At 40.1% G+C, this 24,845-nt stretch overlaps 1 protein-coding gene across 1 annotated transcript in view; it reads right to left on the bottom strand.

The window, feature by feature from the left end:
• LOC100664786 (collagen alpha-4(VI) chain-like) overlaps positions 1-24,845 on the bottom strand; it is a 117,786-nt gene that overhangs the window by 23,672 nt on the left and 69,269 nt on the right. Inside the window, exons 22-33 of the mRNA XM_064277314.1 lie at positions 20,736-20,798; positions 18,926-18,988; positions 17,774-17,836; positions 16,901-16,963; positions 13,752-13,802; positions 9,176-9,211; positions 9,009-9,071; positions 7,638-7,700; positions 5,937-5,972; positions 4,925-4,961; positions 2,292-2,303; positions 1,711-2,204 (exon numbers count right to left, since the gene is read on the bottom strand). Coding sequence (XP_064133384.1) covers positions 1,711-2,204; positions 2,292-2,303; positions 4,925-4,961; positions 5,937-5,972; positions 7,638-7,700; positions 9,009-9,071; positions 9,176-9,211; positions 13,752-13,802; positions 16,901-16,963; positions 17,774-17,836; positions 18,926-18,988; positions 20,736-20,798 — 1,044 coding nt within the window. The remainder of the gene's footprint in view (positions 1-1,710; positions 2,205-2,291; positions 2,304-4,924; positions 4,962-5,936; positions 5,973-7,637; positions 7,701-9,008; positions 9,072-9,175; positions 9,212-13,751; positions 13,803-16,900; positions 16,964-17,773; positions 17,837-18,925; positions 18,989-20,735; positions 20,799-24,845) is intronic.

Below are 24,845 nucleotides of genomic sequence, written 5' to 3'. Positions count from 1 at the left end.
CCTTTTGGTTAGCAGCCTTAGCTCTTAACCACTACACCACCAGGGTTTCCAGACAAATGAAAACTGTTTGAACTACCCAAAGATCTATTTGCCCTCCCTTTATTAATCCTTTTAAGAAGTTGTTGAGAGCTGCCTGCCCACCCCCACTTGCCCCTGTTCAGGCATCCTGCTGGCAAGGGTAACAGTGAACAAGGATCTCTCCCTCTACATTTTAACTTTGCTTCTCAAAGCCCAAGATATTTTGTCCATCCTGTCCAACAGTTTGCGAGCGGTCACAATTCTACCTATTGGTTCTTAGAACCATATTCACAGCTGTGTCAACAAAATCTCTCACCTCCACTTGCGCTGCACACACTACCTTCAGGGAAAATTAAATGGTCTGGCACAGATGAATCCATTAGCTTTTAGGTTGAACATAATGACATTTCCGTTTCTACAGGTCAAACTGGTTGACCACTGGTAATGCCACACGGTTCAACCTAACATTAATGAACAGCCTGGAATCTCTTAAGAAAGGAATCACCCTCATTTCAATAAATCATCTGATGTTCCATGAGAATGTGTTGTGTGAGTTTCAATTAGAAAAGTTTAAGTCTGGAGAACAGATAAATAAATAAATTATGGTGTACACACCAAATCCACAGGGGACTTGTGCCCCCAGTCCATCACCCACCCCCCTTCACACCACTGACTGTTTGTGAGCCTTTCCCAAACAGCCCACGGCAGGATGGAATACTGCAGAGCAATAAAAAGAGAACGAACTACCAACAGACACAAGATGGATGAACAAGAAGAACAGATACTGTGTTGAAAAAAAGAAGCCAGATACGAAAGAGCACATGCTGTATGATCCACTTTATACGAAGGTCCAGATAGGCAAACGATTCGATCGTGATGGAAGTCAGAGAAGTGGTTACCCTGGGGAGTGCATGGTTTGGAAAGGGACATGAGGAAAACTTACGAAATGCTGAGAGCGCTCTATATCTTAAACCATGTCTTGGTCATCCATCTGGACACTTAAGATGAGTGCACTTGACCCACTTTGTTACATGGGTTATATGCCAATAAAAAAGAAAGAAAACTACAATGATGATTCATCATCCTAATGACACCATTAGCAGTGGTTAAGCACAGGCTCTGAAGGCAGACAGTGTGGGTACAATATCAGCCTGCCACGAACTGGGTATTTGATCTTTAACGATATACTTGAGCTTTCTAAGCTTCAATTTTCCTATCCTAGAAACAGAAAGAAGCAGTAACACCTACCTTGTAGGGTGGTTAAGAGAATAAAATACGATAATGTTTACAAGCACATGGCACAGGATAAGCCCTCAAGAAATGGTAGTACTCGTAGTAGGCAATACACAGACCCCACCTCTACCCTCCATGCATAGACATCGTTCCTCATTCCTCACGTGCTCCTTGAAGAAGGGGTAAGGAAAAAAAAAAATCAGTTATTGTCAAGCGGCCCTGACTCATGATGACCCCATCCGTGTCAGGATAGAACTGTGCTCCATAGGGTCATCGATGGCTGCTTTTTTCGGAAGTATATCACCGTCCTTTCTTCTGAAGCGCCTCTGGGTAGACTCAAACCTCCAACTTTTTGGTTAGAAGCTGAGGGTGTTAACTGTTTGCACCACTCAGGGAACAAGGGGTAAGCTGCAGGTGCTAACTTCCCCATGGCCTACCCGCCAGGGTTCCCCAGCTTACCACCAGGGCATCTGGGAGGTTGTGCTCTTTCGTGAAGGTGATGACCACAGGAACGATGTCCAGTGCGCTGAGTTCCAGTGTGGCTGTGCTGATGGAAGCCACATCATAGGTCCAGCCTGTCTGAAAGAATACAGCCACCTTCCTCACGAGAAGGCCCGAGCGCACACGTTTGAATACATGTCTCCCCACAAATCTCATGGTGGCCCCAAGGTTCCGGGAGCCAGAAGACTTTTCCAGGGGGATTTTTGTAACAGCCTGCAGGAGGGCAGTCTTTCTCTTGTAGTCTGAGAAGCGAACCAGGTAATCTGTTTTGGCATTATACGAAACGATGGCCACTCGGGCACCCGTTGGGCAGTTACTCTCACTTATTTCCATCTTCATCAACAGAGAGAATAGAATGTCTCTCATCCTTTCAAAATCCAACTGGGAGACATCATTTGACATGTCCAAGGCAAAAACCACTTCAGTTGGGAATGCTGGGCATTTGGAAGCACCTTGACACAATGGATATGCAAGAGTTAGGAATTTCTGTAGAGCCTCTAAACAGGTAAGCATTTAAGTGAATGAGGAATATTATTTACCTGTTGAACAAGCTGGAAGGGAAATTATTTTGGAGAGAAAAAAAGGCATTGTTAGCTTACTTAGGCAGTGGCATTTTTCCGTGTAAATACTTCAACCTGAAAAACTATCTCCTTCGAGAAATTCAAGCAATAACCTTCTCCAACTCTTGCCTAAGTGTGGCAGAGCCTAGTTCCCATATCCATTTTCCATTTTTCTGTAATAGAGCTCCTGTTTTCTGGCTGGGCATGTGACTGCCTGACATAAAGACTAGATTTCCAAGTGGTGTAGCCATTTTGTTAAGTTCTGTCCATTTGAATAAGAAAAATGGTAAGTGCAACTTCCAAAATGGATCCTTCTCTTTTCTTTCCTTTTCCTGGTGGCTGAAATATAGACATGATGGCTGAAGCTTCAGCAGCCATCTTGGACCATGAGGTGATTTCGGTAAAGGAGCACCCACCAATGGCAAAGCAAGAAAACATAAGGAGCCTGAATCCCTGAACACCATGGAGTCCATATCAACTCTGGACTACTTCCAGGCTTTGATTTGAGAAATACATTTGTATTATTGTTATTTGGGGGTTTAGCTCACACTTGCTGAACTTAAATCTAATACACTGAGCTATCCTAACATACACATACACACACACATATCTAACACTATATTAGCTATAAATTGTATATTATGTGTAAGTGTATGTGTACAAAAGCAAGACATTTTCATAAAAAATATTAGAAAAACAAAAAATTAAAATTATCCTTAATTCCATCAATAAATTAAGAGCTAGATGCTCTTTCACACTGACTGTATATTATTCTTCTATATAGATGTCCCATGATTTCTTCAGCCAACATGCCTATGTGATAAGCATCCTTGTACAAGTATCTGTGTATATTTATCCAATTATATCCATAAGATAAATCTCTATGGACTTTGATCAGTTATTGTCCAACTGCTCTTCAGAAAGTTTGTACCAATTTACATTACCACCAGTAATGTGTACTTTTATACATTTCTAAAAATTTGAGTAGAGATTTTTGCCATTTTAAAATATTACCACATACACCAAAGTTCATTGCAGCATTACTCACAACAGCCAAAAGGTAGAAAGAACCCGAGTCCATCAACAGATGAATGGATAAACAAAATGTGGTATACAATGGAATATTATTCAGCCATAAAAAGAAATGAAACTTGAAAACATTATGAAATAAATCAGACACAAAAGAACAAATATTGTGTGAGCCTCTTCATATGAAATATCTAGAATAGGCAAATGTATAGAGACAAATGTTCGTGGTTACCAAGAGCTACAGAGGAAAAGGAACAGGAAGTTGTTAAGGGGTACTGTTTGGATGATGAAAAACTTCTGGAAATGGATAATGGTGATGGTTGTACAACATGGTGAGTGTAATTAATGTCACTGAATTCTACACTTAAAAAGTAGTTAAAATGGAAAATATTTTATATGTATACTTTACCACAATGAATAAAAAATAAAATAAAAAAGAAGAGAAAAGCAAAATATAGGGGAAATTTTTCCAATTTGAGAAAAAGGAGCATCTAATTGTTTTCATTTCTATTCTTTGACTTTTTGTAAAGTTGAACATTCTCATAAGTTTGTTGTTCTTTGTACTTTTTCTTTCCTGAATCCCCTACTCATGTCCTTTGCTCATTTCCAGCCTAAAGGAGCATTTTATATTTAGATTAAATCACTACAAAATGTCTGTGTATATAGATGGGAATAATTGAATAACAGCAATTTTAGACATGTCAACACAATATAGTGAGGAAGTAGGGTCCTTCGCTTGGGTCAATTACTTGTATAGATTTTGCCAATTTTTCTGTTGAATTTACACTACATGGTGCCCCTCAATGTAAATGGGTTTTAACATGTATACGGTCAACTCTGACACTCCTTTCTTTGGTGGTCAAGCTGATGGTATTATATTTTGCAATTTTTAGAAAAAAAATTCCAGAATCTCCCTAAGCAACAGCTGGATGGGAAGACACAGAACAGGGAAGGGTTAAATAAGAAGGGCAAGATGATCGAGAAGACAATCCAAGCTTTCAAGCTAAGCTACTTGTCAACTCAATGTTTTCTCTTTATTGCCAGTAAATGAAGAAAAGTGTGTATTATAGGACGCAAATATCCTGGCGTATATTAAAGACAGTAATTAAATCACAATCTGGGAATGTGATAAAACATTACCTAAGATTTGATGATTCATAATTCCATTTTAAAACAGATGCAAATAAAATGGGACACATTTCTTGTTGGAGGGTTACCATTGACCCTTCTTGTTTAAATGGATGAGATAAAAAGAACAAAGCTTCTTATGATAGCAATCACCAAGACGCAGACATGCAGGTGTGCAATTATCTTTGTACTTCATTGTATTCTACAGTGGAATTTTTCTTCATTGTTGAAATGGTTAGTTTTTCAACCACTTTATTTCTGAGACCACATTGGAAATGATTACTTACACCTGAGGGGAATACTGAGTCCAACATATTGATTCATAAGAATCTTTCACCATAGACAATGGCACCGCCCAAACCTCAGCCAAATCCACAGGGGACTTGTGCCCCCAACCCATCATCCATCCCCATTCACACCACTGGCTCTTTTTGAGCTTTTCCCAAACAACTTACGGCAGTTTTCTCGTGTGAGATTGACAATGTCGCAAGGCTGTTAGAAAGACAGAGCAAGACAGAGAAAAAAAAGAAAAAGCATTTAGTTGGAAGCAGATTATATTTTTCCTCACCCTCGTGACTTAGAAATGTCATATGGATGTTATAGTGCTAATCCAAAGCTTTTAACTACAACAGAAAACCCAAAAATTGTGAGAGCAGATGAAACAATCCAGCAGTTGTATTTCTGGACCCAGTGAACATGCTAAAACACTTAAAAGATTTCATATACAATATTACCCATATTATTGGGCATAGGTGGATAAGGGGCACCCATTTTTTTATCGTCACAAAACAATCCAACCTGATTTTGAAGATGTTTAGATCTAGGTATCTTGCCACAGAAGGTTAATTATCAGGGAAATGCCTTTAGCTCTTGAATTAGCAACTCCTGTAACACTTCTTTAGAACGGCTGCCAAGTCAGGTACTTCTCATCCTTCCCCTAGTAATTCTGCTTCTTGCCTTTGATCCCTTCCTTTCTGCTCTGTTCTTCCCTTGGTCCTACCACTTCCTGCTCTTCAGGTGCCTCTACCATCCATGCCCTGCCCCCAATAGTATTTTTGGAGTTGGGAGGTGAAAAACCATCATAACTTTTGACATTGTTTTCGGGATATGCCATGAGACACAGAAGCCTGTACTTTACCCTGTCTCATTTATAAATACTTTACAAGCAATTTTTGAGCTTCACAAAAAGGCATATTGCAAAAAGAGGGTAGCTTCAAAGTCCTTCATTTCATGTCAACTAACATTACTCTACCACATCCAGATTCCCTGCTGGATTTGAAATAGTATTTTACTCTTTTTTATTTTATTTAATTATGACATTTCAGAGTCAAGTGTATAAACTTATAGTATTAAAGAATTTGTAAAAGAAACTAAAGAATCTTTAAGATTAGCAGATTTCTATTTTGTGAGAGTGGAAACCTTTGTATTCTGAAAAGAAGAAAGTTTACAATTAAAATCTTCACCTACCATCATATCTACCAAACCTTTGGGGCCCTTGACACCCTGGAAAAAAACAGAAATTTGAGTTTTAAATACAATTTTAAGGTTCAACACCTTCTTCTCCAGAGGTGGCAAGAGATTCTGAGAAAGCTCACCACAATACATAGAAGACCACTTTCTGCCCTTCATGCATAGCCCTGCAGTCCTACATAACCCCTTAAGAAAGGAAGCCAAAGTGCTGAGGTCAGTGTTTCTGACTTTGGAGTCCAGGAAGCTCAGGTAGATAACAGAGACTCTTAGAAGTCCAGTTCATTTTAGGATAAAATCACAATTTAAGAAAAGGCCACTCAACATCCCAGGTCTATTCATAGGCAGTTCTAAAGTGGACCCCAGTCCCTCGTCCACCCCTTCTCCTCAGGGCACCCACCACCACTCCCTGTCTCTGCCTTACTACAGAACAAGTCTTCCCTGGTGCCCCTCACATCAGAGCTGCTGGGCTCCAGCCACTCTGGGAGTCTAAAGATCTTAGTCCTTATTTAGACTCTGTTGTCGTTAGCTGTCATCGAGTTGACTCTGACTCATGGAGGCCTCACATACAATGGAATGAAACATTGCCCAGTCCTTTGCCATCCTCACAATCATTGGCAGGTCTGAGCACATTGGTGCAGTCACTCTGTCAATCTTATCTCATGGAGAGTGTCCCTCATTTGTGCTGATCCATCACTTTACCAAACATGATGTCCTTTCCTAGCAATTGGTCTTTCCTGATGACATGTCCAAAGTAAGCAGGATGAAACCTCACCATCCTCGCTTCTAATGAGCATTCTGGCTGTACTTCCTCCAAGACAGATTTGTTGGTTCTTCTGGCATTCCGTAATATATTCAATACTCTTCACCAACACAATTCCAATGTGTCTATTCTCCTTCTATCTTGTTTTTACATTGTTCAGCTTTCACACACATATGAGGCAATTGAAAAGGCTTAGTCATCAAAGTGACATCTTTTTTTTTTAATACTTCAGGCTCTATTAAGTGACTTCAGGCAGGTCACTATAATCTTCTCAGTGTTTGTCTTCTCATCTATAAAATGTGCATGAGTCATCCTTCTATCTCTAAGGTTTTTGATTCTATGACTTGGTTGCTCCTCTCTAGAAAACCTTAGACAGCAGTGAAACCACCAGGCCCACCCCATGGCAGATCCACTGTGCCACCCCTTATGAAATGACAGTCTGGACCCGTAGGACAAAGCATGAGACAGACCAACAGTAACCGCAAAGTCTTTGCTTTCATACCAAATGACCTTCCAGGACATTTCAAAACTACTTGTTAGCTTACAACATTGTTAGTTCAGTAAGAATATATAAATGTCATATTTTGTTAGGATTTTCTTCTGGTCTTTGCATAAATTTTGTTGCTGATCTTATTTATTTTGATAAACTCACCCTTTAATGAGTTTTATGTATTGTTTTATGTATTTAGACAAATTCACAAATCTTCAGCCACTCCAGTATCTTCTTCATGTTCAAGCAAAAAATATATACTAGATAACGATACTGTGTAAGGACTTGAAGCTAATGTTCTCTAAAGCCAACTTGGTCCATTTCCCTATAGATCCTCTTGTATGTCCCAAATGTTCATTTCTACTTGGAGATGTCTCTTATCAAATTCTTATGCATTTTTACATAAAGGTTGAATTAAAAAAAAAAGACACAGAACGGTACATGTTACCATTTGTCCTGGTGGGCCTTGCCCCCCTGGAGTTCCAGCAAATCCAGGAAAGCCAGCATTACCCTAAAAATGACCAAACCAAAGTCATGAGCTTTCCCCTTGATTACAACTTGATTTCAGATCAGTTGCCCAAAATAAGGAAACTATCAGACCCACCTTGAGATCCCAAGTTGTCCTTAAATCTAAGGTCCAATGAATCTGCTGTGGACCATTAGTTTCTGAGCCATGCAACAGTGCAGTGAGACACAGAGAATTGAAGGAGAGGAGGGTCTCTTTAAGGAAAACATCCATATTCCTGCCTACATAGTTACCCCAGTCATGCGTGTGTGTGCATGCTTCCAAACAGAGCCTTAAAGGGTGACTCAGTACTCAGGTGAGCCTCAGGTCAAGTAATAAATAAGAATGCATTGGAAGTCTGCATTGAGAGACTGGCATCAGGAGACAGGAGAAATTGCCCCACCATCTTCTAGTCCTCAGTCTCATAAAAATCACATGCTAGCCATGAGCTCACTGCTTATCTTATAGATATTTCAAATGGTACAGGATTATCTGGATGTAAGTGATACTTTCTCTTTTTTTTTTTTAATTTAAAACCAGAGTGATATGCTTAGCTGAGCAGGACAACAGTAGTTAGCAGCAAGCCAGATTGGAAATAGATAAAATTTTTCTTTATGCCCTTGTCAGTGTATAAAAATATTAATTACTGAGTGCCTGAAAATACGTATTCTCTTCTCTTTCCTCTTTCCATGTCCTCTTCCCAGAGGCTTTGCTCTCATGTCTATCAGCTAAACATCACCAAGGTGCTAGATACCTACAAGGTTACTCTTCCCAAAAAAGAGTTGCTAGTGATTGTGGCTCTTTAAGACTGAATCTTCAGGACCTAAAGGAATGAATTTTTATTGGTAGACTCAATAAAGCACAGTGACTTCAAGTCCTCCAAGATGGCAGCCAGAGTCTTGAAAGCCTAGTCCTCAAACAGCTAAGAGAAAGTTAAGGCTTGGAAGAATTTTAAAGAAACATCAATATTTGCTTTGCAGCTAAAATAATACTCTTTCAAGTGATATGTAGACTTACCTAAGACAGAGATGCCCCAACTTGTTTTTAAAAGGTTGGTATTGCATAACTGAAAAGCCAAATTGGATTTTCTGTTGCCTTAGTTTAATGAGTTGCATTTGCATTCAGAAAATAAAGGAGAGTGGGATTAAGTGGGGAGTGGTAGTAGTCCAAGGAAGGTGTGGAATATGCACTGACTGAGGAGGACATGGGTTTCCTGCTAAGAAGGCCATTAACCCAATAGAAATATGGGCCTGTGAGTAGAATGCTATGACATGGGCATCTATAAAAAATGTTGAAAATTCCCTTGGTTCTTACCCTCTTCCCTCTGATTCCTTTTGCTCCCTTTTCTCCTCGGTGCCCCTGGTCACCATCTTCTCCCTTAATAGAATCAAAAGCAGAATCTTGAATGTAAAGAAAAATAAGTACAAACAAGTAATAAATGCTGCCTACAAGCTGGCAGGTCCAAAAAGATATCTTCTTACTTGTGCGCCAGGATAGCCAGGAAATCCAGGTTTGCCCTAGTGTCAGAAATGAGATAGGGAATTATTTAATGTCATGTGATTAAGTCTTTCATTGACATTCCTCAGGGAAAGGGAAGAAACTATAAATTTTCAGAATTAGACTCAAAACAGATGCCAAAAAAAACAACTACAGCAACAGTTGTTATCTTGAGCTACTCCCAAGTGGCCATATCTCATTTCTTTCATTCAACATGAAATAATTTGTAAAAGATTTTTACAAACTTTCCCTCTCCTTGATATGTTGTACAATGAAGGCTCCTTCTCAGGCATTTTTATCTTCAGTTTAAATAATCTAAGATCTGATCCAAGCGAAGGAACTCAAAGGAGATAGCAGCAAATTGGGGAGCAGGTGCCATTGTCAAGCCCAAAGCCATCTTACAAAGCAACCGCTCTTTCAGTAAATATTGATTGAGCACCTACTATGTGCCAGACACCTCTCTAGGCACTGAGAATTTATTAGTGAGCAGGACAAAGTCCCTCCTTTTGTATAACTTACATGTTGGAGGGGAAGTCTGAGAGTGATAAAAGAACTATAAAATATGTCAGGGAGAGATAAAGGCTATTCCGGAGAGGGATGAAGAGTAAGGCAGGTGAGAAGGAAGAGGCTATTTTACATAAGGTGGTCAGGCAAGGCCTTTTTGAAAAGGTGGCATTTGCACAAAGGTCGCCATTAATTGAGGAGGCAAGCCAAGAAGATGTCTGGAAGGAAAGCATTCCAGGCAGGGGAAAGAGCATGCGCAAAGACCCTGAGCAAGAGAAGGAAGGCTAGCAGGCTTGGGGAGCACCAAGCAGAATGCAGGTGGGGAAGCTAAGAGATGAGTGTGAGAGTTAACAGAGAGACCTGATTGTGTAGGGTCTTGTAGACCATGTTAACAGTGAGTTTATTCTAAGTGCCACGGGGAGCCATAGCAGGGCTCTGAGTGAAAAAATAGCATGATCTATGCTTTTAAAGGAAACCCTGGTGGTGTAGCGGTTAAGTGCTACGGCTGCTAACAGAAGGTCAGCAGTTCGAATCCACCAGGCGCTCCTTGGAAACTCTATGGAGCAGTTCTACTCTGTCCTATAGAGTTGCTATGAGTCGGAATCGACTCGACGGCAGTGGGTTTTGGTTTTGTATGCTTTTAAAAGATAGTTCTGGCTGTTGTGTGGAAAATTAACTATATGGGGCAAGTGCAGAAGCATGGAAGCCAGTTAAGTGGCTATTGCCGGAATCTAGGTAAAAAGTCATGTTGGCTTGGCCCAGACAGTGGCAGTGGTGATGGTGAAAAGTGAGGAAATGCTGGATATACTTTGAAAATAGAATCACCAGTATTTGCTGATGGATTTCATTGAGGAGGTAAGTGTTAAGTGAGGAATCAAAGATAGCTGCAAGTGTCTATCCTGAGTGACTCTCTGAGATGGGGAAGGCTGGAAGAAGGACAGGCTGCCCGGGGAATCAGTTATTATGGACTGGATAATATTAAGGGATGATTGCTAATTCTTAGGTGTGATAATGATATTGTGGTTTTGTTTTTAAAGAATCTCACTAGAAATACAACCTGAAATATTTGTGGATGAAATGATATTTGCTTGAAAATAATCTGGGGGTGGACGTGGGGTGGGGAGTGAGTGGATGGGAGTATAAATGAAACAAAATTGGCCAAAGATTTTTTATTATTGAAGCAAGTTGTGGGTACATGGGGTGGGGGGATCATTATACCAATCTCTACATAGGCTTGAACTTTTCCATAATAAAAGGTTAACAAACAGAAAAAGGAGAGGAAGAGGCGAAGGAGGAGGAGGAAAGCTGTTCTGGAATATGTTAATTTTAAGATTCCTAGTAGATAACTAAGTGCATAAATATTTGAAGTTTAGGGGATTAGTCCAAGCTGGAGCAATAAAGGGGAAATCACGGGATAGATGGTATTTGATGCCATATAACTGGATGAAGTCACCTAAGAGTGAGTAAAGAGGGAGAAAAGTATGAGGAGAGAGTCCTAAAGTCTTCTAATATTTAGTGGTCAAGAAGATGCTGAAGACCCAGCAAGGAAGACTAGGAAAAAGCATCTAGTGAAAACCAGGAAAGTGAGGCGTGCTGGAAGTTGAGTGAGGAAAGGTTTCCAGAACAAGCCCAAGATCACCGTTGTCAAATACTGCTGAGAGATGGAGTAAGCAAGGACAGAGAACTGACCCTTAGATTTAGCAACGTGAGTCATCAGTGACATCGACTAAGGCAAATGTAGTTGAGTGGCTGGGAGGGTGGAGGGAAGGGGGCATGAAGTTTCAACTGAAGTCAGCTAAAGAAAGAACCTGAGAAAGGAAAACAGAGTTTCTCAACCTTGGCACTACTGACATGTTGGACCTGATGATTCCTTGTTGTGGAGGTTCCCTTGTGTGCTGCAGGACGTTAAGCAGCATCTCTGGTCTCTACTCACTAGATGCCAGTAGTACTCCCTCCCGCAGTTGTGACAGCCAAACCATCTCTAAACCAAACCAAACCAAACCAAACCCAGTGTCGTCGAGTCGATTCCGACTTATGGCGACCCTATAGGACAGAGTAGTACTGCCCCCGTAGAGTTTCCAAGGAGCGCCTTGTGGATTCTAACTGCCGACCCTTTGATTACCAGCCGTAGCACTTAACCACTACGCCACTAGGGTTTCCAAACCATCTCCAGACATTGCCAAATGTCCCCTAGGGGTAGGAGTATGGGGCGGGGGTGGGGGGGACAAAATTGCCCCTGGTTGAGAATCACTGATGTAGACAACTCCTTCAAAGAGTTTTGCCAGAGAGATGGGGCTATGTCTTGATGGGAGTATGTAGTCAAGTGAAGGCTTGGTTTTTTTAAGATGAGAGATGTCCCACCTCTTTGTATGGAAGAAAATTTGAATATGCAGAAAAGAAAGACAACACCCTCAAGAGCCTGGGTCTTGAGGAAGCAAAATGGAATGAAATCCAGTCCATGAAAAAAGAAGCAAAATGGAATGAAATCCAGTCCATGAAAGAAGGGGTTAAAGAAGGGGTTAATTTTAGATAGGAGCATGGATTCTCCTCCATACTAGTACACAGGAAGGCAGGTATATGAGCACACGGGCAAGTAGCTTGGCCTCATTGATGGTGGAAGTATGCAGAAGTTCTCTTCTCATAGCTTCTATTTTCTTAATGAAATCAGAAGCATGATTACCTGCTGAGGTGTGCAAGAAAAAGCAGGTCTTGGAGATTTAAGTAGAAAGAAGATATGATGAGTGGAGAGGGAGTGAATGAACAGACTAGGAAAATGTAGTGGGGGAGGGGCAGGGAGACAAGCAGCAATAAGGGCCATGTAAGTGAGACCTCGTCAGGAAAAATCCACACAAACGTGGACTGCATCTGTGTGTTCCACAACTTTAAGCGCATCACAATATAGACTGCTCTTTGCTTAGTTGAGTAGAATTCATATTTGAATTCTACTCAAAATTCCCCTAGTAAGTTAACTTTCTCATGGAGAAGGACTTGGTTTGCCACAATGGGGTTCCAATGGACTAGCTACTCAGTTCTGTCTCTAACTAGCTCTGTGACTGTAGGCAAATTATTTCACTTCTTTTTTTTAAATGGACAAGGCAGGATTAAATGATCATTAAGGTCCCCCACAGCTCCATCACTGCACAGATATTTACTAAGAGCTTACTGTGTTTTGGGCATTTTCCTGCTCAATAAAATGGAAAGGGTGCCATCTTGCAGCCACCAAGGGAAAGTCAAGAGCATTGCAGAGAAGCCAGTCCAGAGACCTGACATAGTTAAGTAGCTGAACATCCCAGTGACTTCTTATTTTGTGAGGTAATAAACGTAATTTGCAGACTAAAGTATTCAGAATAACGATGACTATTGACATTTGATTTGTACAACAAGCTTTATGTGACTTCCATGCTTCAAAACCTCTGACAGTGACCCATTAAGTACATGTTCAGTCATACATTCAAATACCCTTATTGGGCACATACTGTATGTCATGCTCTGTTCATAAAAATGAACATGATGCCACCCTGCTGTCAAGAAGTTCCCAGACTGAGGTGTAGACATATACACAGAAATAAATTACAGCACAATCTACCTGGAAGGGGTTATTGCTGAAATATGAACAATGTGCTTCAGGAGCACAGAGTATGACTTAAAACATCCTTTCTAGGGAATTCCAAGGAGGTTTCTTCAAGGAGAAGACGATATTTGAGTCAGCCATAAAAAATGAGTTAAAATTGCCTAGAGAGGGCGATGGGAAAGGATATAGCAGAGGCAAGACTTTGTAAAGGCAAGGAGTTGGGAAATGGCCCGGAATGCCCAGAGTTGGGGTGGGAAGAGCTGGCACAGCAGAAGATGAGGTAAGGACTTTGATTTTAAATGACTGGCACGATCAGCTTTATTTTGGGGGGAAGGAACTCTGGTAGTCACTTCTACATGACGGAAACAGCATGTAGGAACTATTCCTGGCACATCTCTTGGGAAATAAGTTGTATCCAAGTAAAATAAAATTAAAACTATAGGCCTTAGTTAAGAATATTCTCTAAGTGACCCATTTGACCTCACCTTTGCTCCTTTTCTTCCTGGATGTCCATATCCATCTGGACCCAGAAGACCCTGAGAAAATAACATAAAGTGAATTGTAGAGTCCATGGGTTGGTAATGGTATCCAAAAACCCTCGGATAAATCAGAAGTGCCAGGAGGTAAGGAAGACAGAGTAGGAGTGGGGGAGGATGGGAGACAACCTTCACAGGGTATCTACTCAGATTAGGAGGTGAAAGGGTTTGAAAGTTTAAAAAGCCATGATGGAAGTAAATTTATTATTATTTTAGACCCCTCTTCAATGAGGTTCTGTATATCAGCAAGATGATACCATAGTTGTAGGAAGACACATTACTGCACAAAGTTTCCAGAAGTTGTTTCAGAATTGGTAAATCTCCAGGGATAAAGACAGACCTTGGGGGGAAAGATTGGTACAGAGACAATGTGGTGCAGTGGTTAAGTGCACAGGCTATAAGCCCAGACAGCCCTGAATTTTTATCCCACTTCCAACACTGGTTGTATGAGTGGCCTTCAGCAAGTTACTCAACCTCTCTAAGCTTCAGTTTCCTCATCTGTAAAATGGGACTAATAATAGCATCTAAGTGAAGGTATGGTTGTTAGGAAAATTAAGTGAGATTGTGCATGGGAAGTGCTTAGCAAGAAGTACTTAATACATGATAATTATGCTGCTGCTGATGGTGCAGTAGTAGCTATGGTGGTGGCGGGGGAAGGGCTAGTAATGGTAGTGGTGGTAATTGTAGTTGTGGTGATGGTGACAATGATGATAGTGGTGGGGTTGTAGCAGGAATAGCTGTGATAAGTGGCGGTGGTGATAATGTAATTATAACGATGGTGACGATGGTCTTGGTAGTGAGATAGTGGTGTTATAGGTGCAATGATAGAAATGGTGGTGATGCTGGTGGTAGTGATAGTGGTTGTCTTGATGATGGTGAAGGTGGTGGCAGTGGTCTTAATGATGGTGGTGGAAATGGTTGTGGTGGTGATGGTAGTGCTGGTGATGGCAGTGGTGGTAGAGCTGGTGGTGGTGGTGATGGTGGTATATGATAGTGGTGAAGGTTGTGGCAGTGGTCATAATGATGCTGGTGGCAGTGATGGCAGTGGAGATGGTGGTGGTGGTGGTGACGGTAGTGCTGGTGGTGGCCGTGGTAGTGGTGATGGTGGAGATAGCAGTGGTGGAAGTGTTGGTGGTGGTGATGGTAGTGCTGGTGATGGCAGTGGTGGTAGAGCTGGTGGTGGCGGTGATGGTGGTGGTATTGATAGTGGTGAAGGTTGTGGCAGTGGTCATAATGATGGTGGCAGTGATGGCAGTGGAGATGGTTGTGGTGGTGGTGGTGGTGGTGATGGTGGCGGTATTGATGGTGGTGGAGATGGTTGTGGTGGTGGTGGTGGCAGTGGCGGTGGTGATGGTGGTGGTATTGATGGTGGTGAAGGTGGTGGCAGTGATGGTGGTGGAGATGGCTGTGGTGGTGGTGGTGGTGATGGTGGTGGTATTGATGGTGGTGAAGGTGGTGGCAGTGATGGTGGTGGAGATGGCTGTGGTGATGGTGGTGGCGGTGGTGACGGTGGTGGTATTGATGGTGGTGAAGGTGGTGGCAGTGATGGTGGTGCAGATGGTGGTGGTGGTGGTGGTGGCGGTGGTGATGGTGGTGGTATCGATGGTGGTGAAGGTGGTGGTGGAGATGGCTGTGGTGGTGGCGGTGGTGATGGTGGTAGTATTGATGGTGGTGAAGGTGGTGGCAGTGATGGTGGTGGAGATGGTGGTGGTGGTGGCCGTGGTAGTGGTGATGGTGGAGATAGCTGTGGTGGACATGTTGGTGGTGGTGATAATTATGATAATAATTATGAAAATGCCGATAATACTACAGGGGATCTTAGCACCTGAACGTCCAGATAATGAGCTTCCTTTAAAAAAGAGTAAACATTTTAAGGGGTTTTTTTCTGGACAAATAAAGACTGCACCTAAATCAACAAGAAAAATTAGAAATTTAAGCCACAAAAAAACATTCCTATAGCTTGAGAAGGGAAGTTTGAAATAGTAGAAAAACAAAAACAAGATAAAGAAAAGAGGACAGGATAGCCTAGGACAACTTATTGTTTGGCTTGGCTAAAGGAGCCAAAAATGTGTTCTTAGAAACAAGAGTGTGAAGATGAGACTTGCTATTACTCAATCTTCTCCCTGCTGAAGAACATGCAGAGCCTCCAGCACCTGCCACCCCAGGGACCCAAGCTGTGTGCTCTGGAAGGTTCTCCCTCTGACATTTCTCAAGCGACTGTTTCGAGAAAGGCATTCCTCCTCAGCGTTACCTGTCCCAGGGAAAGCTCAATAGGAGCAAGGTTTACCTTATTTTAAATCAAGAAATTTTAATGAAGTCAAAGTGTCAAAGTCACATTCTGAATTTTCAGCGTGTAGATGCAAACATTATTTGCCCCATATTCCATGTGGTAGTAATCCTGTTCTGCTCTTTTCCTTTCCAAATTAAGTTTTAAGTTTCAACTGTTGGTGAAAGAAATCTCTGAAACATGAGTTGCAGGAAAGATGACATGACTGTATCATAAATCTAATGCCAATAAGGTGGTGCATTGAAAATACTCATAAAACTTGCTGTCATGTTCAGAGTGAAGGTCAAGGTAAAGCTGCAGAGCCCTGTCTTTGGAAGTGTTATCTATTGAACTGAATCTTTTATGATCCCTGGTCTTCAAAGATTATTTCTTGGTTCTGGGTACTCAAATCCGTACCCTTAAAAGTCTAAAACTTTGATCTACTATCTTATTTGTTGCCCTTGAAAAGAAAAGGTTTCGTGGAACATCTCTGTATTTCTAACAGATGCAATGCTTATAAAATATCTTTGTCAAATAGGTGGCTCGTTGGCACTTCCCTCTTCAGCACACGTGAGAAGGCAAAATTAATCCTGACACCTCTTGGGATTGTTTATATAAGGAGTTTGAGACTCTTTGTCTCATTTCATTTTTTTTTCTTTTTTATTGTTATAAAGATATATGCAGTACAGCTTTAATGATCAAGTCATATTTATAGCCCCAAGTTTAATTCGTCATAATATTCATCGAGAATATTAAAGTTTAACATGAAAAAAGCAACACATAATAATCAATAAATTCAACCAAGAGTCCAAAACAGTAAAACCAGACTTACAGGCTGCCCTCTTGGTCCTTGTGGTCCCCATGGGCCTTCTTGTCCTACTTCACCAAGCTCTCCCTTTTATACAAAAGCATACAGATGAAATAAATTTCCTCCTATGCATCAAAGCAATTTTATGTCATTTTACTTAGAGATCGTATAGTAGTTCTTTTCAAGTCCTATTGGCATCACCACACAGTCTCAGGTCAAACATCTTGCCCTAGGTTTTGTTAATATAGATAACTGACAAATACAGTTAGTCGTGTGGTGGTGGCTTGCATGTTGCCATAATGCTGGAAGCTATGTCACCGGTATTTCAAATACCAGCTCTGCTAAGAGAGCTTCTAGACTAAGAAAGGCGAGGAAGAAAGACCTGATGATCTACTTCTGAAAATTAGCTTATAGCTAACTGGCACAGGACCAGGCAGTGTTTCCTTCTGCTTGTTATACACAGGGTCACTGTGAATTGGAGCTGACTTGATGGCAACTAACTACTAAAACTTGCAAATACAGTAAAGATTTTGATATTGAAAATGAGCAAAACCAGGATGCAGCACCAGTTACAGAATTTTATGTGACTATGGCTTTTTCCAGGTCTGTGTGTGTGGGTAAGAGATGAATCAATATTTCCATCTATCCACTGACCCGTCTTTGTCTACCTATAGACGTGACCATATATAGATCAATCTCTTAGTCTTTCTATATGTCTATGTGTTCTTTCTTCTCTGTATCCATCTATCCAGCTATAATATAATCGGCAATCAATATCATTACCAACCACATCAGAAACTCATGCTGGAAATGATCATGTAAGGAGAAGCTCATGAAAGAAACTCAAGAGGCTTCTCCAGGTCACAGTCAAGAAAGAGTGTGTTCTCTGGCATTTACCTTCATTCCTCCTGGCCCAGCTTTTCCTTTAGAACCGTTTGGCCCTGGAGACCCAGGACTCCCCTGCAACAAGACCACAACCAAAATCACCACAAAGTTAGCTATCTGACTCTCTTGTTACTATTGCAATGGTCTGGAATTGGTAATATTCTTATGAATCACCTTGGAAATATGAGCTTAACCTTGAATGTTTTATAGAATCAATTAATTTTTCCTCCAACATGCCAAATCCATCATATACACACTGAAACTCTGGGCTGGGAGGTGACACTGGAAGAGTTAGGTGTTCTGTGTAAGAGACCACTGTCTACCACAGAGTACTGAGAATTGGAGGGATTGCCTGGCAACTGGAGGGGAAAACACCATTTGATTAAGAGATCAAAAAGTCAAAGACCTAGGCGTTTACCGGCTCCAAATAAAAAATGCTTTAAATGAGAACAAAGAACTAGTGGAGTTATGGGGCCGGATTTTTTCCAGACTCGGGGGAGAGAATGAGGGCAGAATTATGGCTTCGGCCATCCTGGAGCTGCTATTTTGAATCTCCAATAAAGACTCCTATTCCTGACTCAGATTATACAACCCAGATTTCTAAGCTATATCGAATGGTCCCTTTATCAGGAATCCCCTCCCGATCATCCGTCTCAATCTGGTCTGATCCTTCCACGAAGCCCCAGGATAATGGGTGGTGGAGTAGAAGAGGCACTGGAAAGACCTGAGTCGGAGGTCATTACAAGTACTTATTATCTGGATGACAAATCGTCTAATCCTCCTGAGCCTCGGTTTCCTCAATTACAAAACTAGGATAATAACACTTCCTTATATATTCGTGATGAATAAGTGAGTTACTTGTATGCATTTTACTAATATTTTGTCTTGCACCATAGACAATTATGAGCTTGTGTTACACACCCTTGAGACTCAAACCCATATTTCATTGATCACCATGTTCCCATAATATACCTAGAGTATAAGGGGGTCCATACCTGGTGGTCAGTGTTCACTACATTGAATTATTTGGTAGAAATTCCTGATTTTCACAAATTCCAGAACAAACAGGGTGACTTTATGTTATTTGTCCAAGAACACTCAGGGGTATGAACTGGCCATTTTTAATGAGCAGCTGTGTTGTAGCTCTTTACTTCTGAAGCCTACCTGAGCGCCCAGTAAGCCTTTTTGTCCAGAAATTCCCGGTATTCCTTGCCTTCCTCTTGGTCCCTGATCCAAAGATGAAATTGAAATTCAACAGATTTGTATAAAACTATTTATATACCATGCAACCACAAAGTCATCTTGGATGCTGTTAGAATCACAAGTTAAGGTGCCCTGGCCCATCTCTACCTCATTTATCAAGCCTGAATCAAGCAGCACCCTAGCACCTTGCTCTACACACTCATTAAATCCTATTTTAACAATCTCCCCAGGTGAATACGTGGAACACTCAAGTTTGAGAACATTGCTTTTATATTTTAATTCACCCGACTAATTTTAAATCCTAAAATGGGGATGAGAGGGACTGCTAGGATATTGATCTCTTTTGAAAAATCAATCCTTTCCTTACACATTCAAGAGCTGAGGACAAGAGAGCATGTTTATGATTTTATCCAGAACTAAAGGTACATTTAAGTGGCCTGGTCTCACTGTGCACATTGCTGAGGAGTTGCTCATTTTCTCCCCAATCCCTTTTACTTTACTGATTTTTGTCACTTTAATTTTTCTCCAACTTTTCTGAGAACTGCTTTCCTATCAGAAGCATTGATCGTAGCATTCATTCTCCTGGGTGAGGCATTGACAATCATCTATTTAAATAGATCATCATGTCTGCATCCCAGTGGGAAGGTGAGAATTAAGGACAGACTTTATCAGTTCCCTTGCTCATGGTTCCCAGCATGATGTGCTCCTCTTTCACCCAGCAGTGGAATAAAGTGGGTACAGAGGGGAAGGCAGGGACATAACAGTGATGGGCTGTCAAAATGATCAAGAAAAATGGGGAAAATATGTATCTTTCAGTTGTTTCTGCTGAGTTCAGATAATACTTCCATCGCGAAATATACACAATCTCTAATTACACCCTGACTTCCCGTCTCTTTCTTTAGTACCTTCGTCAAGTCTAAAGACAGCAGGGACTTTCTGACATCTGACACTCATGGGATATTTCATGATAGGATGTGTTAGTAAAATTTGTTTTTCCATTTGAAGTTCTTCCATTCGAAGTACTTGGAAACAAGTTGCCTTTTAAAAGAAAGATGTATAAAGTGTTCCAGAATGGCTTACAGGAAGATTTGGGTTATGCTTTAAAAAAAGATCCCAAAATAACTGGTTATAAGTTCAAATTTCAGTTATCACTGAATAGTTTACAACACCCACTAGACTGAGCTCCTTGCAGGCAAGACCCTTGCCTTAATGATATGAATGTCCCAGGTTTAGCACCCAGTTCTGTGCAGGGTAGAGATTCAATAAACACTTGGCTGATGATTTTTCCTGCCAACTAGAGTACAATTTTAATGAATTAAATACCATTGGAGTAACTTGAATGCATAACTTCAGAGGCAATAATTAAGAGCATAGACTTTATAGCTAGAATGCCCGAGTCTGAATATTAACTTTATCTCTTACTAGCTATGTGACCTTGGTGAGTTTAATTAACTTCTATGTCTTTCCATTTCCCCCCACGTAAAATGAGGATAATAAAATCTCCTTTCTCATAGAGTTGCTGAAGGATTAAATGAATTAATACAAGGAAAGTACTTAGGGTAGTGTCTAGGACTCAAGAAATATTAGCTGTGTGGCCTATACCTGCCCAGAATGGGGGCTATATGTTTTGCTTTGGGAGGCCTTGGAAGGGAAGTATTCAGTGCCATTTCGGCTTACATTAAATACCTATTGAATATATAATCTGTAAGAATCTAGGTTAAATTTTCAAACAAAAATCCTTTAGCGCTAAAATCAAGTTCACTGGTACAACCTGTGGGCCTGGATACCCGAGTTCTCCTTGGTAGCCTTGTTCACCAGGTTGTCCACGCACACCCTGTCAAAATAAATAAAACTCAGTTAGTTCTTCCAGCATCTTCAGTGTTCCTGTTGGAGGCAGTGTTCCCTTGCAGGATGTCACTTGAAAGCCCCAGGAGGACGACTCCAAAAAGATTTAATAGGCTGTGCACAATCCTCTCAGGAGACGTTGGAAAAATGGAAGACTAAGTTCTTATTGTCTTTCCCAGACTTTGCACATCTTCCAGTGTCTTAGCAGGTGATGGAAGCAAAAATATTTTGTTTAGATAACCTTAACCCCATTACCCCACTGTGCATAATGACTGGTTCCTAAAATCCTATTCAGTCCCTTTTAGGCATAAGGGCTAAATGCTCACTGTTGTGAGGAACATTTATCCCACGTGAGGAAACTCAGAATGTTGAACACAGGAATAAGAGTAACACTACAGAAAAACAGTCACATGAAAAAATAATAGAAAAATGGCTTTAAAAGCCTATAGTTCTTTACAGCATGAAGCTATCTCTCTGGGCAAAGGGTAAGTCATTAAAGTGAATCATTTGGTAACTGCTTTAATTTCTTTCCCAGACTGATATTTTTATTTCTACAGAGGATATACATTTTACGAGATTGAGGATAATACCCATTTTCTGAATTATTCTGCCTTTTTTCATGTTCCTCACCAGTTCACCGATTATTCATAAATGTGCAAAAAAAAAAGACCTCAAACTCAGAATTAAACAATATGTGGATTAATTACTTGTGCTTCTTAAATTCTTTTCTTTTTTTTTTTTAACTCCTCAGATAAATGGGAAGCACTTCTGTTCGTCATTGTTGATGGGATAGTGGTGGTTGGAGTGGAGTTGCGTTTGACTGTTATTCTGCCTTTCAAGTGTTGATTTCCAAATATAAACAAAGTTTTAAAAAGAAATGTAACTAGGCCTTTCTAAACAGGCAGTGAAATGTTGCCTAATTTGCATATCACATTAGTGACACTTATAGTCGCCAACAGTCATTTTAAAAAATAATGTGGCTACGTATAGCAAAGTTCTGATTCTTTATTGAAATTTCACTCCTTTAAATTTATATTAAAGAAATAATTTCAGCAAATCAAAAGCTAGAACAAAACGAAAAATCCATTGTACAGTTTTTCTTTATATCACTGGCTTTGTTAATTGACAAAATAGAAATTATATAAATGCATCATGTAAGACTAGTATAGTAAGTCATGATACTTCAACAGAGTAAAATATTATGAATTAAAATGATAATGGGAAGATTTAGAAACATGGGAAAGCAGAATGTAAAGTAGTATACCCATTGTAAAACCTTTATTATCTAATACAGGTAAAGCAAACCCACTAATACGAACTGTGGTAGGGTGGTAGGCTAATAGACATTTTTTTAATTTAATTATTTTCTTAATTTTATCATAAATAACAAATGTAAAGTTTTGCCTTACTTAAAAAAAGATCTATAGGTCAATTTATTTGCCATAAATGTGAACTTTTCTGAAAGTAAAATTTCAGTTAGAATTTCCATTTTACCATGCATCTTGCAAAAGTCAGTGTATGATTTTGATTCTCCCAAGGTCCAAAGGATCCTATAGTTTGGACTCTAGCACCTCTGTAAGCTACATTCCTCCAGCACGAACGGCTGATGTTTGTTAAGTCAAAACATATATGACTCTAGGTAGCCAACCCAGTATTGGGTGAAACCATGTGGGAAACCACTGACACATTGGATAAGCCTAGTTTACCCCAGAGCCTACAAAAAGCTATTATTTATCTCTTATGAAAACAAAAACTTTGAACAGGAATAAGAGCAAAAAAGTAGAGGGATTCATTAAACTTACAATTTATTCAAGGAAGAGGGTCCCAATTAAAAATGGCAGTTTCCACACACTTAGGTCTGTTTTGTTCTGAGCCCCATGCGAGCAACAGCAAAGGAATAAATGCACAAGGATGAAGAGAACTGACAAGAGATGACAAGTGATGGAAACAAAATTTCAGAAGCCTGAAAACAAATGGTTAAGTGATGATTGACTTAAGAACAAAGAGAGAGATAATTAGAAAAAAAAAGAGCTGTAAAAGCTAAATGCCAACAGGTTTCCAGGAATGGGAGGAAAATCTTTACAAGAGGGAGTTAGATCCTTAGGCCCCCTTCCTGCCAACCTGGCATCTGCCCTTTCCAACTCTACCATGAGGCTGGAAATTTACTCTCTAGAGAAGATTAACCAGAGTCCCTAGTCTCAGGGACTCCAGGCATAGTAAGGGAGGAAATTTAAGTGAAAGTCTACATACTAAATAGTAAAATCCCAGGCCTTCTTCACCCATCCTTCTCTAATGGAAGCCAGACTTACACCCCCCAAGGCAGAAGATTGCGGAATGCCTACGAGAAAACATATGAAATTTGGTGGTCTCCCTATAAAATAACCAGATATGTGCTCCTGTCATCCCTAAATTCCCAGGGTTTCCAAATAATACTTTATTGCCTTATTCTTCAAAATGAACCATCGAGAACACAGACACTTAAAGAAATGCCCTAACATAGAATACAGTAAAGGAAGAACTCAAAATAAATGAAAGGAATTCAAAATAAATGAGAGAAGTCTTGAAAAACATGTAATTACTGTCATCAGAGAAATAAGACATTAAACTCATAAAATATGAAAATAAATCTATTTTTTAAAGGAAAATTCCTAGAAGAAGAAAAGTTCTTGAATTTTTAAAAATATTCAAAAATATATGGAAGATAAAGTTAAGAAAGTGTCCCACATAGTACAACAAAAGGAAAAAGAGTTGTAAACTGGGAGATAAAAGGTAGGAGCAAATAGAGAACTAGCTCAGGAAATCCAACATCTAAATAATATTCTGTAACTAGCCAAATTATGAGTCAAATGTGAGGAGGAGACATTTTCAGATGTGCAAGTACTTGAATAAATATGCCTCCTATGAACCCTTTTTGAGGGAGTTACTGGAGGATGTGCCCCACCAAAACAAGAGAATAAACTAAGAATGAGGGAGATGGAAGAACCAGGGAGCAATCCAGGAGAGAGATGAAGAGCATCCTAGGATGAAGGGATACTGATGCAAAATCTGTCCCAATAAGATAACAGTGCAGAAGTCTGGAGAGCAACCAGTTTGGATTACAGCAGGAGGACAGAGGGCTCAAGAGGGACACATCCAAGAAAAATAAGTCTTGCTCATTTGAATATGTTGGAAGTTACCAGTTCTGTCAAAGAGGTTTGTGATGAATTAGCAATAGGCAAATAGAACACAACACAAATGGAAACAAAAGGGGGTTCAGGGAAAGGAAAAGTTACACAGTTGTAAATAATACTCATAAAGTCATCATGAGAACGATGAATATTGATTTGACCAAAAAGGAAAAAAATAAGTATATTGCAGGGCCAGGTTGGGAGGAAGTGTTTGGAGGAAAAGATGGACAGGTTCAGAAAATTAAATCTTCATCCCCCCTAGTAAGAAATCAATAGAAAACATCTAAAACTGAAAATCAAGAAGTACAGTGTAAGCATGTCGTTTAGAAATATGGCCACAATACCAGAAGGAACAGCCCAAAGAAATCAAAGCAGAAGAATCAGGAATCAGAAGCAGGGGGAAAGAGTGGGTAGGGAAATGTAAAAACTGTTTTTTATTACTAACTTGATAATACCATATGACTATTCAACTTATCCACAGGCATAGCTCTGGTTATAATTAAAATGAAAAAAAAGGAAAGACCTGTGGAACCAAAATGAACTGAGACCCAACTAAGCAGAGGACACGGGGTGTTTGGATAAATTGCACACAGCATCAGTAAAGAATTAATTTCACTTAATTCTCCAAAGCTTAGCCAGATCAGTTTACAATCTCTTTTCTGCCCTTTTTTTTTTTGGTACAAAAATTAAAAGATAAAATGATAGTTCAGGGCTTTATTTCACAAGTATTAAAATTATATTAATGGCATAAGAAATTACTTATTTATGTAAGAGTTTATTTTAAATCTTTACTTATGTTTTATTTGGCATTAAACACAAAATTTGTTTGGATTTTTTATAGTTGGGATTGCTCAATACCCAAGTACTTC

This window comes from Loxodonta africana, chromosome 27, assembly GCF_030014295.1.
Source record: "Loxodonta africana isolate mLoxAfr1 chromosome 27, mLoxAfr1.hap2, whole genome shotgun sequence".
Lineage (NCBI taxonomy): Eukaryota > Metazoa > Chordata > Mammalia > Proboscidea > Elephantidae > Loxodonta > Loxodonta africana.
Note: the sequence above shows the minus strand (reverse complement) of the source record. Positions and strands in the feature narration are given on the sequence as shown.